At 39.0% G+C, this 13,580-nt stretch overlaps 1 protein-coding gene across 3 annotated transcripts in view; it reads right to left on the reverse strand.

The window, feature by feature from the left end:
* Nucleotides 1-13,580, reverse strand: part of TCF12 (transcription factor 12) — a 171,180-nt gene that overhangs the window by 60,592 nt on the left and 97,008 nt on the right. For all 3 annotated transcript variants that reach the window (XM_074917466.1, XM_074917465.1, XM_074917464.1), the window contains exon 7: nt 12,613-12,677. In XM_074917466.1, the coding sequence (XP_074773567.1) occupies nt 12,613-12,677 (65 nt within the window). The remainder of the gene's footprint in view (nt 1-12,612; nt 12,678-13,580) is intronic.

Genomic DNA, 13,580 nt, shown 5'->3' on the forward strand with positions numbered 1-13,580 from the left:
CACTGTTGCATATAAGGTTTTACCTTTTCAAAACCGTACTTGTTACAGGCAGTCAGCCTTGTGCTTCTTGGTCTAAATCTCATTCATTTAAAAAATTCAAATGTATTAGCAAACACTTTAAGAACTCAGCTTTTCCTAGGGTAGCCATAGCCAAACCAGGCAATAGTTTCATCCAAATACAACTGTGTGCCTTTACACTATTCATTAACTTCTACCAAAAGAATAATATTGTCAAGAATAAAAGCATTAGCCCATTATATGCAACTGATTATGACAGGGCCATTGTGCTGGCATAAGGCAGGAGGCTGCTTTGGCAGTGAAATGAGAGCTGCCACTGACCAACTGCACACTTAGATCTTAAAACTGCCCCCCCTTTCCCCCCCAAAATAGTCAACTAGATTTCGTTTTTTCTAGTTTTTTTGTATTGGCTTCCTTTTCGAAAAGGTTATGCTTTGAGTCCCAATAGTCAGGCTGACCCTATTTAAGGCAGAAAAACTGAAGTTCAAAAAAAAAAAAAAGTACTTAAGTGACTTTTCAGTTAAAAATTGGGAGCTTAGATACCCTCATTTATAAAAGTAACACAACAGCACTCATTTCCATCAGACCCTCTCTTATCCCACCACATAGGCACAAACTCACTTGGTATTTCTCTCTTCCCCAGAACTACGTAGAGCAGATCATTAAGGTCATTCCTTGCCTTACTGTAAACTCCAAATGCTGCCCCGGGTCGAGCAGAAGTTTCACGTATGTGTCTTTGCATTCAGCGAGCCATCTGAATGACGCGAAGCACGTATAAAATATGTCTTAGTATTTCAGATGTCTTGCTTTACAGATGAACCTGACAATTTGCACGAGCGAGTTTAAAAGAATATACAAAATTGAGAAGTCCAACTCTGCTAAACTTGCAAAATCCCCCAGCCAAGTTTTGTAAGTTATTATTTTACTGTGATTCCAAAGGAAAACCTAGCACAAAATTAAAACATTAACAAATTGCTCTGGGAGATACCAGTACAGTACTGAGGTTTGGGCTGCAAAAAGACCATTCACCTGAGTTCCACGTCATGCAGTTTCAGCCAAAAATATAACCAAGATATAAAGTGTTGAATTTCACTTTACTCAAGTCTCCAGTCTTTGGAAACTGTAATGAATATGCACTCCAAAATAGGAGCTGAATTTGGAAAAACACTGCCATATGATGTAAATTCATTTTAAATTTAAATTCTAGAGATATGTTTGCAATTATCAGCATGTTGTTAAAGAATCTCATCCTGAGAATATCATCAAATAGTAATGTGAAATCCAGTGTTACCATTTTGAGAACAAAGGGACCCTGAATGAGTAATCAATAGCAACTGGCAGAAAATGAGGCATTAATTATGATCCTCTCTAGTGTTTTGTCTCAAACAAGGTTTCATTAAATATATTGTGCTAACCTGTACATCTTCAAGCCATTACCAATAGATCTGATCAGATACATTTTTGGTCTGTTTCAGGAGGGGGAAAATATCAGAATTAAAAAACCAAAACAACATCTAAAGTGTTATATGATAACTTGAGCATTTTCTCTTGATCAATTTAAAGGAAATCAGGGGTTGCTAATAAAACATCTCAGGAGAGGATCCTCTAACAACATGCTGATAATTGCAAACATATTCCTCGTTTTAAAAAAATACTCAGATCTTATAATCTCAATGTAGTCTCTTGAAAATTTAATTATCATCTCCTATACCTAAAGTATCATGCAGGTTTGAGAAGATAATGACAGTCATCCATCAACTGCATCCTGCCAGTGTAATCAGGCTAATCTAGCTCACTGGAGTAAAAAACTGCTACCTAGGGCACTAAACACTGAAGTGATGCAACATCATAAACAAAATAACAGACAGTTAGTTTCACTATCTTCCCAATTAACGTTAGCACTGACAGATATCAAGGTACCAATACATTCTCTTTTTACAGGAAAGCTTTCCTGGATCACCGTGAGTTGCCTGTTCAATGTGAATACTTACAGAGAATCTGCTGCTACAGATGATTCTGTGTGTTTGTAAATACGCTGAGCACAGGCACAGAGGAGGAAGGAGGAGTAAGTTTATTCAGAATTCCATATATGCTTTTTGAAGCAGTGGGAGGAGTAAAGATTAAACGTGAAGGGAAGGAAACTTTTTGTATTCCTTCTGCATCTGAATGGCTTTAAAGCACCTGATCAGTACAAGACATTTGACTGAGTCCCTTCCTTCTCTTTTGCCACAGCGGCTTCCCTGCACTGATACAGCGTATTGGCAAGACTACAGATTCTGTCTTAGGCTTCTAAAAGCAGCACCCTGCTGATGCTGGTGTCCAATCCCCGAGGTTATGCTGGCTCAGCTTGTCTTCGCTCATCCCCCCGGGCAAGGTATTTTTGCATTGCTGACTGAATTCTAGGCAGGCATTACTAGGCATTGTGATTACAGGTCAGGCTCTCCTCCCTTTGCCTTTGAATCTTTTTGCTACATTATGAAAACAGTAATTTGAACAGCTTCCTTACTATGATTATACAAAAGCAGAAGGTTTATGGAGAACTGCAAAGTGTCAGAAGAGAAGCAGCTGAGGGGTTATTCATCTACTTCTTAATTTTTTGGTACCAGCCTTCCTGCTTTTCTCTATGATTACAAGATACGAGCATGAGAAGTCAACATTATAAAAGATTTTATGCTGAATCTTATTTACAGAAGTCAGACTATAAAGGATATTATAATGCTCAAACTATCCTTGCATCTGTTTCTCCCTCTGCATCTTCAGCAGAATGATTTCAAAAGATATCAGACCATTAGTAGAACGTTTCATGTATATGGTATGGAAGCTGTGCCTCTCCTCTCCCACACAACCAAGAGAAAAACTGCACTTGCTCTAAGCACCAAGTCAGAAAAAGCGTAACATAATGAGGGCTCAAAACTTAGCATTAATAGAGCAACCAGGTAATTGTTAGGACTCAACATGGAGGACCCATATGTTTTCATATACGATCGAGTGAAAGCTAAACCCCATGCTAGAGTGCTGGTAAACCGATAGACAAGCCCAACAAATATCTCGGGCTACAATCCCCTCCCCTTAATAAATGTTATCTTCCAGTCCCTGCTCTTTACAATGTGCCATCAAGAGCACTACCATCCTGAAAATCACCGCGCGGTACCACTGAAACCAGGGCCAGCTGGATGGTTTAGTTCCACAGAAGAGGAACCAAAATGGCAAATGGGTCTTGTGCTTCTTTCCATCCATACCTGCTCAAGCCACAGTCTCTCCTAGCCCAGCCCAGGCAGCAAATGCTAACAAACAGGCTGCTTACACCACCCTTGTCTACTCCCTTCCAGTTCTACTCAGGGCCTGTATTCATCTCGAGAGCAGTAATCCGTGCAGATGCCAGGTTTGGAAAGGGACTTTATCTCTCTGTGAGATAAGAAAGGCAGGTAAATGGGGGCTCAGCGTGCTAGAGTAGTTGTAGACAAAAGGAATAAACACTTGAGGAAAATCCAAAGGGCAATCCAGCTCATTTGGACAGACGGGTATGGCTGGGAGAAAAGAACTGAGCTAATCTTTTCCCTGTCCTCCAATAATACCATAAATTTGTAACTGAGAAGCACCCTGCTCTGAGACAGTAAGATGAGCTGCAGACAAACAGTCATTGGCCAAAGAAATTGTATCCACACTCCATGGTGTAGCACTCCCTTAAGGAGCAACGTGCAAGACACTAGACAGGTATTGATTTACAGGATGTTCATTACCTTAAATACCAAACAATCAAAAATTAAAAGTAGGCAAAAAAATTTGCCAACCCTAAATAGTGTGAGAAAGAAGGGCGAAGACAAGTAACAGTCTGTCTGCCTAAGAGATTCCAAATGATTTCTAGCAGAACTGCTCCCCTTTTATAAATAGCATCCCTCCCCCAACTAGAACTAATTCCCAGCACCTGCTACCCCCTTCACTGGGGGATGTCTTCCCCGATTAACTTCAGGTAGTCACCTCCAGCTCTGGAAAAAAGAGATCTAGCCTGCGCCCAGTACATTTTTACTTTCTAAAAAGGTTCTGCAGGCTCCTTATCTGCTGAGAGACAGGAGATATTCTCCCAATAGCACAGTGAGTAATTCCCTTCTAGTAAATCATAATCAAAAGAAAGTTAATATTGCTTGATTTTACTTGTGAAGTAAAATGAAGCAAAATAAACTCAAGTTTGGACACTGCATCTGCCCTTAAACTATATATCCCTCTCCCCATCCCAACCTTTTAAGATGGTATCAGTTGGCAGAATCCAGAGTCGCTGCTTCAGTTAACACAGTGTCAGCCTTTCCTTCAGAAGCCACGTTTCTTAGAGATTGATAGCTCAGCTGTAAAAATCTGCTTTGGGGAGACACCTGATATCAAAGGTGTCAGAGAAGAGGAGATTAAAAAGAGGAAATTTACAAAATAAAATAGTTTGTCAGCTTTAAAGTTATATTTGTATTAAAAATCCCACACATGTTCAAGCCTTGAAATTTTTTTATACTTTATACTTCCATAAATCAGGATTACTTGGATTTAAGTAGACATTATGTTCTCTATACTGTTTCTAAAACTATGTGAGGAAGGAAGTAAAGCAACTGGTGCCACTGCTTGTAGTCTTTTCTAAGGCCCCACAGATAAGAAGGGGCCAGAATATCACGTATTTTTCTGCTGCATTGGAAGATCCATCTAAAGCATCTTCAAACATACTGCCAAAAGTGAGCAGGAAGAGCTTTCTTTTTGCTCTTCAACAAATACATTACTTAAAAAAAAGAAGAAAGAAAGAAAACCCCTTGTGGCTCCACAGCTGATGCAATCTGACTACAAAGGGGTAGCTCCTTATAATTAGCATGTTTGAAGTAGCCATATTTTTTCCTTACTGTACACAATTACATAGGGGTATATATTATATCTCTTTGTATATGGGTGTTTGGGGTTTTGGTGGTTGGTTGGTTGTTTTTTAAGAGATCTACCTGCAAAACCTTCAAGTTTTTTGTTAAGAAAAGAAAAAAGCAAGCCTGAAGGGATCTGAGACACACTAGCTACAAGGTTTAGCCTGACATTCTCCAGAGGAATTATCCATGCTCCAGCATCCCTTTTGCCACAGTATTCCTTCCTCTATTTCTACCACCTAGGTGTGGTCTCAATATGCCTATTTCCAATCATTCCTGAGAAAAGCTGTTTACATTTTTCTATGCATTTAAACCCTTTCATTAGTTCCCTCCTTTTGTTTTAGAATTGTTTCAATACCACTACAATGTTCTAGGGGAGCAGCCAGCACATCCTCGACACAGAACAACTATCTAATTATTTCTCTCAAGGAAGCCAAAGAGGGATAGAGACCCGCTGGCCCTACGAGGAAACACCCAATGTATTTGTCCTACGGAGTTGTCCATTACTTCCCTCACCTTCCAGTTCTCTGACACAGCGCCACAGTGAAGCCTGTGAGCAGTGGCCCTTGTATGAAAGGAATGACTTGTTAAAAACTTCCCAAAGCATCCCAGGAGCAACTGCCGAGCCCGCGGCTATCTGGGGGTTCCGCCCACAGACCCGGACAGGCTCGCTTGGAAGCTCTCGCAGACGGGTAAAGAACAGCCACATTTACAAAACGTGGTGTCCTACCAACACCTTTTTCTTCTCTGACTCACACATTTTAAGCAACACTGCAGCTGTCAGATACCACTAAAACTCTATCCCGCTACTCACAGTCACTCGTTTCTTGCAGTCTTGCCACTTCCAAGTTTTTGTTCTTATAAACCCATGTATTCCAAATTACATTTTTCATACTGGTCTTTGCTTTCCCGTTTTTGTCAGCAGATCCCATTTCTGCTTCCCATACATTTTTATACACTCTTACCACCTAACACACACATTTTTGTCGGTATGCTTATTCTTCCAGCTGTTTAATGTTACCTACTGTTTAAAAAAGTTATTTTTTCCCAATAAACTATATACATACCTTAAAATTGTATAATTTCTGAACGTATTAAAGACACTTTTAAGTTGGTGTTACTCAGTTCTACTGATTTCTCTCTATGCAGCAAGCCGGTATCTACATCCTGCTATGGATACTTCTTTCCACTCTTGCTTGCATCTGCCTCACCTCACCCCTAACACAACGAAGTTGCCATTTTTGGCCACTTTCTGAGCCAGCTTTTATGTTCTCCCCCAGCCAACTCAAATTTCTGGAGTTCTATTCCAACTACACTTCAACCTATGAGACAGCTGTTAGAGCATCTCTGAGATACCACTCTCCCCAGCTTGCAGGGTTGGTCTTTAGATTTGCATTCTGCTCAAACTACTTTAAAGTCTTTTTAAATCTGAAAGAGGCAAATTACTGACTATGCAAAAGCAAAGTAACATAGACTTGCAAACATTTCTTTTGCCAAAGTGATCATCTGTTAAATTGCCCAAGAAATTGGTGCTAAAGGCATTTTTTGGGTTTATTTCAAAGTTTTTATAGTGTGTTTGTTAAGAAGGGACAAAGTTTTTTTGCACAAAAATAAAACAAACTTTTTGTCTGTGAAGGATTTAACAGCTCATAAATACAGGTTTTCATGCTTCTAGACTTATTCTTTAATAAATGGCTAAATTTGCAGACAAGATGCAAACCTTTAAAGTTCCACATTAAACTGTGAAGAAGGTTGTTCCTAAGGCAATAAACAAAGAAAGGTCACAAATTTTTGCTAAAAAGCCAACAGTATGAATTCCAGTTGCTCAATAACTATACTGGATTAAATTCGATAATACTTTTCAGTGCAACTGAGTCAGGCATATACAAATCTGGCTTTCTCTGACTGGCACCCAGATGAGGAGAAGGTTTCCATGTTGAACCATAGCAAAGGTGGAAGATGGATGAATTTGTTCCAACTTACTTCGATAATCAGTGAGAAGCCAGCTAATTTTTTTTCCAAGGTACCACCCAAGTAACAGCATACATTTGGAGTAATTTAAGAAAAATAAAACATGCTCTGAAGATGCACAAGGGCAACTACATCTGTCTTAATATTCCATTGAAGCGTATTTTTTTCCTGACAAAGAAGAAACTGGTAAACCCTGAAAAGTTCTCTGAAATTATGTCTTAATATATTTACTTGAATAATGTTCTCATAAGGAACACTAAGTATGGTGCCGATGTGCATAAAACATTACTGTCATACTGCAAAGTTCAGGCTAATTTAATAATGCCTGATGCGCCTTACATCATGCTGCAATGATGCAATAATGCGCTGCTAAACGAGTCACCTCACATTAGCTTCACAGCAATAGCAGAGCTGACGGCTATGGAAGGGAAAATGGTGCAGCAATATTACTGGAAACAATGATGGACCAGTTCTCTACTGGATTTTTTTTCCTTCATTCAAAAAAATGAAGATTCTGAAGCAGACTTATTTATTACCAGTATGCACAAAACTTGCATAGTAATAGCAGCAGAAATGAGTTAAAAATCCATGCCACTACCTCCACTACTAAATAAAAAATATATATCGTATACACAGCATCATATAAATTCTTCACATGATCTGTTTCATACTGCATGAAATACACAGTGCACTACACATAGTAGATTGTATGCAGTATTATACAGTACAGTTTTGCATAGACTCAATTAAATGTATTTAGTAAATAGAACGCAGAGCTCCTTCCAGCACTCATGTACTCTGATTTATCATCAATTAAACTTCTTTCTAAATGGGTTTTATAACATTTAAAGTGTCACGTCATCACATAGAACATACAGATTAGTGAGTTAGAAAAATACATTACATGTCTTTACTGAAAGGTTACACTTGAAACAAAAACTGGTGACTGCCTCTTTAGTTCTTGCCTAACATCCACTGCATTGAGCTCTGGATTTCATCGCCTTTCTTGCACATGGGATAGTATGTGGACTTGAAATTATTATGAATGGAGGGTAAATGCATTATTTCCTCATGTCAAAAAATCCATAATGTGTTATTTTTCATGGATCACTGTTTAGAATTAAAGCAGAACATTAAGGGCACAGTCACAAATAATTTACTGTCCTCAGCCTAGTGATGCCAGCGGGGAGAGACAGACTTTGCCAGGCACACGAGAACAGGCACTGTCAGGCCGAAGGAGCATCTTCCCACAGCTCTGCCAATTGGCTGGGGCACTTACGGGCTCATGGGGATAAAGTTAGCTCCTGTGAAGACCCACAGAAACAATTAGAAGAATTAGTCTAACAGCTATACACATATTGCACATTTATCTCAATTTCACTTTGAAAATAGTGCAGATTCCTGACTTAGAGCTCAGGCCTGTCAGAGCAACGTGCAGTGACAGCTGGGTGCCTTGTGGGCGACACTGGAAACGGGAGCCGTGCATCCAATAGCTGAACTCTAATCTCGTTTCTTTTACAGAAGCTACAGTTTTCAGTATTAAATTACACAAATGTAAGGAAAACCCTTTTTATTACAAGAAGCTTTCTGAAAATTTATTCTCTATCTGATTTGAGATTCGTGAAAAGATGCCCTGCCCCAGTCTGCAGTTACACAGCCAACAGGAGCGAGGGAATCCCCCACAGAATCACAGACAACCCTCCCACTCCTCCACTTCCGAGACACAAATAGAGACCTTGCACCAAGCTGTGCAGCACTGCATTTCACTCTCAGAACAAAATACAGTTTTTTACATTTCTTCTAAACGCTGCCAACTCTTTCTCCAGGTAAACTTATCTGCAGAAGCCTCGATCTGTCACCTTACCCATCCACTTGGAGTCTATATACTCTATCAAACACTGGGGAGAAAAAAGGGCAGCAAGAGTTGGAAGGGTGCAGAATACAGTAATACCCGTCAGAAGGAGGAGAATACAGTAAAGTACCAATAAAGCCAAAAACGAAGAGGGTTCAGAACTTGATTGCAAAGCACTGGCCGAGCACAGGTTTTAACGTAACACACAAACATACACCATCAACCTTCTCAACACTAAACCGCAGCTTAGCACAAATGCGACTGCCTTATTAACCACGGTTATTTGCATGAATGGGCCCGGTGCCAGCGCTGTACTCTAGGAAGCTCCGTTTTGGCTTGCTTAAAACACCTGATGGAAATAAAACCTGAAAGAATGCATGTCCTGTTTGGGAGAATACTCATAAATTAGCCGTATTTACATTTCTGTAACTAAATGTTATATCTAAATCCCATTACTGAAATTGCTTGGATTTTTAAGCTACATTGAAAACCAATCACACAAACTCCTATCGCCTAAACATAAAGCCTGTGAGGAGCTCGCAGGCCACACAAATCACCGCTTAGATAATTTTCAGTAAAGTGTGGGAAGTGATAGCAAGAGTCTTAAATATTCCAGTTTACAGCCGTCTTGAAAATTGTCGGTCCAGCCCTCTGTAAACTTAATCAGAAGGAAGAATTAAAACTCATGGCACATCCAGAGCAGGTTGCCAAACCGTCTTCACCAACGACATAGGGAAAGAACTCCAGCAAGAGAAGAACGGGTTAGGCAGGGTGTGGAGAAGCTGGGTGTTTCAATTCATCTGCACCCGATAAGATACTCAGAAGACTGGCTCTTGCCATTCTCGCGGTTTCAGAAGCCTCAGCCACTGCCTTTGAGAACTCATGGCTCCGAGAGAGTGTGGGCACCACAAAGAATGGGCTTGCTTGGTTTGTTTCAGGGAGGAACAAAAGCAGCGGCTTATAATTCCTCAACAATTTGAATTTAATTTTTTGGAAGAATAGTGGAAGAAATAGGCTGCAAATGCCAGAAGATAACAAAGAAGTGATATGGAACCAGCTGGAATAAACTATGTAAAACCAATCTCACTTCCTTCTCAGATAGCATGGGAGGTGTTTTAATAAGGTTTTTACTACTCATTTCACAGGTGTACCAAGGAAACAAGGACAAATAAAACTACTGCTGAATACAGATTCATAGCTGTTTAAAAAACAGTAGCTAGGAGTTCATCATCAACACTGGGTGAACATATTAACTGAGACTTCGCGGGCATCTGTTTTGGGCATCATTCCACCTTTTAATTAGTGACTCGGATGAAATATGAACATCACATTTACTAAATTCACAAAGCAAATAACCCAGAAGGATCTACAAATGCAGTGCAAGCCTGAAATTCAAAACTGCATTGACAAGTTTTAAAGAGGGTAGAAGCAATGTGTTAAAAGGTAAATACATTTTTGCATATGGAACCTGTAAACTGAAAAATGTAGGCTGAGGAATGACAAGCTGCCCAATGTTACCATAAGAAGGGATTGGGAAATTTTAGACCACGACCGGTCCAGTCAAACAAGTATCAAAGACTGGACATTTGTTATGTAAAGGGCAAATACCACATGGCAAAAAATTAACAGTATTGTCAGAAAGATGCAGGAAATTTCTTTTTGCCATAATGGTGAGGCCTTAGATGAGGTACTTTACCTAGTTTAAAACACTGGAATTCCCTAGGGTTGTGAACCTAGGAGAACATCCAGAGCAGAGCATAACCTTTTCTACAAACATTTCAATTTGAGATAGTTACGTATCTGTTATTAAAGATATATCTGCACTATACTCAGCACTATACACACCAATATAAAAATTAACTCTTGTTTATGTCTTATCTCTTCTAAGGACCCCTTATCATCTCAATCATCTACTGGATTTCCAGCCTCTACAGACTTAAAAGAGCACAGATTCTCCTCAGCGTCCACCTCTGCAAGACAAGAGTTAGATGCTTTAACTACAGTGGTATTTAGGTAAGGCATCAGGGAAACTTTTTAGGAGTAGCGTGTTTAAGTGATGGAAAACAAACCCCCGTGTGGTCATGCAGTCTCCTCCATCTCTAGAGATCTTTAAGACCTGGCTACGAGCATCTGTCAGGGGCAATGCAGCCGATTCTTCCTTCAGTTGTCAGAATGACCTCTCGGGATCGCTTCTGACCTTCCCTACGATAGCTTTCCAACATTGCAGCTACCGTAAGAGCTGTACTGCAGGCACTGCCATGGATTTATGAAAAATAAGATTCAGAACTCCCACCATGTTCTAAATTAGCAAATTATTTCAAACACTGTCAGATTTAACTGATAAGACCAAATTAAAGTAAAAACTGTAACTTATCACATAAATTTAAATTTCATTTCCATTTAAAGTTCACTCTATGATATATTTGCTATTATCTTGACTATAAAAAATGAAACAGATTTACCTACAATAACATTTATCCCATATACTAAAAGTGTTTAAGAAAGAAGAAACTGTGGAAGAAGAAACGGTAGAAGCATATAAGGAATAAACTGAATTGGAAGTGATGTTAATAGAAACAAGTATGGGTAAGATTTCAGCTTTAAAATCGCTACACGTAAAAAATTAATATTAAATGGTACTAGATATAAACAATTAGGAGATACAAAAGCATTTCCTCAGTGAGAAGCCAAACAACAGAAATTACACTAATTATCACAAAGCAAACCAGCATTTTATGCAAAGTTAACATAAACCCATTTTCCAATGCAGAACATCAACTTAATGAAAGGGTAATGTGGAGATTAATTTGCTTCCAAACTAACGTCAAGTTTAAGTTATATTTAAATACAGTGCATACGGAGTTATTTGAACAATGGTAATAACACTAATACAATGTTTTACTGTCTAGACTGGCAATAATGTGAAGCCTGTAACTTGAACTGAGAGGTAGGCTGCTTTTTGTGAGAACCTCACTGCAAGCTCACCCCCACCGTTACAAACGGGCCTTTGTTCCTCACATCTGTGTTGCAGAGGAGTAGTAAAGGTTGTGAGAATGATCCTTTAATAGGGAAAGCCATGTTAGGATACATTGCCACATGGTGCTGCCCGTTCACACTTCCCAAACTACTAGTTAAAAGACTCAAGACCAAGGTGTCAAGCTCCTATGCTAAGTTTTATCCTCCAGAGAAAGATGTTCCTGAAAATTTCAGTTCAAAGCAAATAGTCTACTTACAGTGAAATTAAAAAAACATTCCTCTCTGAGAAAACAAGCATAACAATTTAATTTCTTAGAATTAAAATCATAATATACTATTTAAATTTTTATCAACAAATGCTGAATGTAATCAAATGCTAATTATACTTTTTAAACACTCAAACTAGACTTTTAAACAGTGATCAGAGTATTCTTAATGTGGCTCATTAGAAATAATAATGGAAGAAATGTCCACTCTGAAACGAAGATTTAGAGAAAAGTAAAGTTTTCTTAATTAAAAAAGACATCATCAAACCACAAAACACAGTATTGCACTGGATTACCTAATTATTAAAAATTGAAAGCCTAATAACACTGTTTTCTTTTAAAAATGCACAAAATCTCCACTAGGAGCAAGAGTTAACTAACAAACTACATTCAGCCACCAAACACGGGACTTCGTGCTCATGAGCTACAGAACCATTTGCACTTGCAGGCAGCAGAAGTATCTCCTCTAAGTGGATGTATGCAAGTGCAAGTCAATTTGACCACATAAACCCCAGAAAATTTATTCTGCACATTGCAGAACACGTTCTTCTTTATTATCTTTGCTAGTCGGACACATTCAGGTAACTTAAACTAAATTTCAGTTCAGATTATTCAATTTGCTTTCAACCATCACTATACTTACTTGACAGCCTGGTAACCCCGTATCTCTAGCATACAATGGAAATGGACCTCTATCTGAGGTTTTGCCTATAAAAGAAAGACATTTGAAATTAGGTTCTGTTGAAAAATCTGCTAGATACCTGCATCAGTTGTCCTTATATACGCAATTCAGAACATCTGTTAGTATCACAGAAAATTTACAAGAATAAAGTTGCATAAATAAAAGTAGGCTTTTACACATCTGTTTAACACACTCAAAGCACCACTGCAATAGGTGACATACTTACCTAATGCCATTTCTGACTTAACTGATCAGTAAAACAACTACTGCAAGTTTCTATTGTTATAAAATACCCTGAACAGTATGTTTAAATCAAAAGGGCAGAGGTCCAGCTTCACTTCCACTATCAATGAGCAAAGGTGGGGACATTTTTAGACATTTCTCCTTCCTACGTGAAACTAAGACATAGATGGTATCATCTTAGGTGATGAACATACTACGCAGGAAAATCAAACCAACAAAACCACATGAGAAGTGAACAAACACTTTAATGCAGAACAAGAAGAAAACCCACACCAAACTTAAACCACGGCTGAATCATTCACCTCTTAAATCCTTGAAAATCCTTTTGTTTCACGTACATTCCAGTGGGGTATAAAACTCAAGCAATACAGCTGGTCAAGAGAGCAAAGCAGACTCTTCTCTTGAGCCACGTGTACCCCATTGTTCTCAGCGGCCGCCCTCTGAACTTCAGCAGTTCCCACCCAACGGGCATGTTTGCATATTAAAACTCAGTGTGGAAGTTTTCTAGCAGGGCTCAGAAGTTTATCAATTAACACTTTTTTTTGGAAAAAAAAAAATCTTGAATAGAAGGTCTCTGCTGAACAATGTCAAGAATCCAAGAGTCAACAAGCCTGTGCACAACAGGAAACCCCGAGTGCACACGCCTGCCCTAGTTCTGACACAGCTGGAACTAAGGAACATGCCAT

Source organism: Athene noctua, chromosome 13 (assembly GCF_965140245.1).
Source record: "Athene noctua chromosome 13, bAthNoc1.hap1.1, whole genome shotgun sequence".
Classification (NCBI taxonomy): domain Eukaryota; kingdom Metazoa; phylum Chordata; class Aves; order Strigiformes; family Strigidae; genus Athene; species Athene noctua.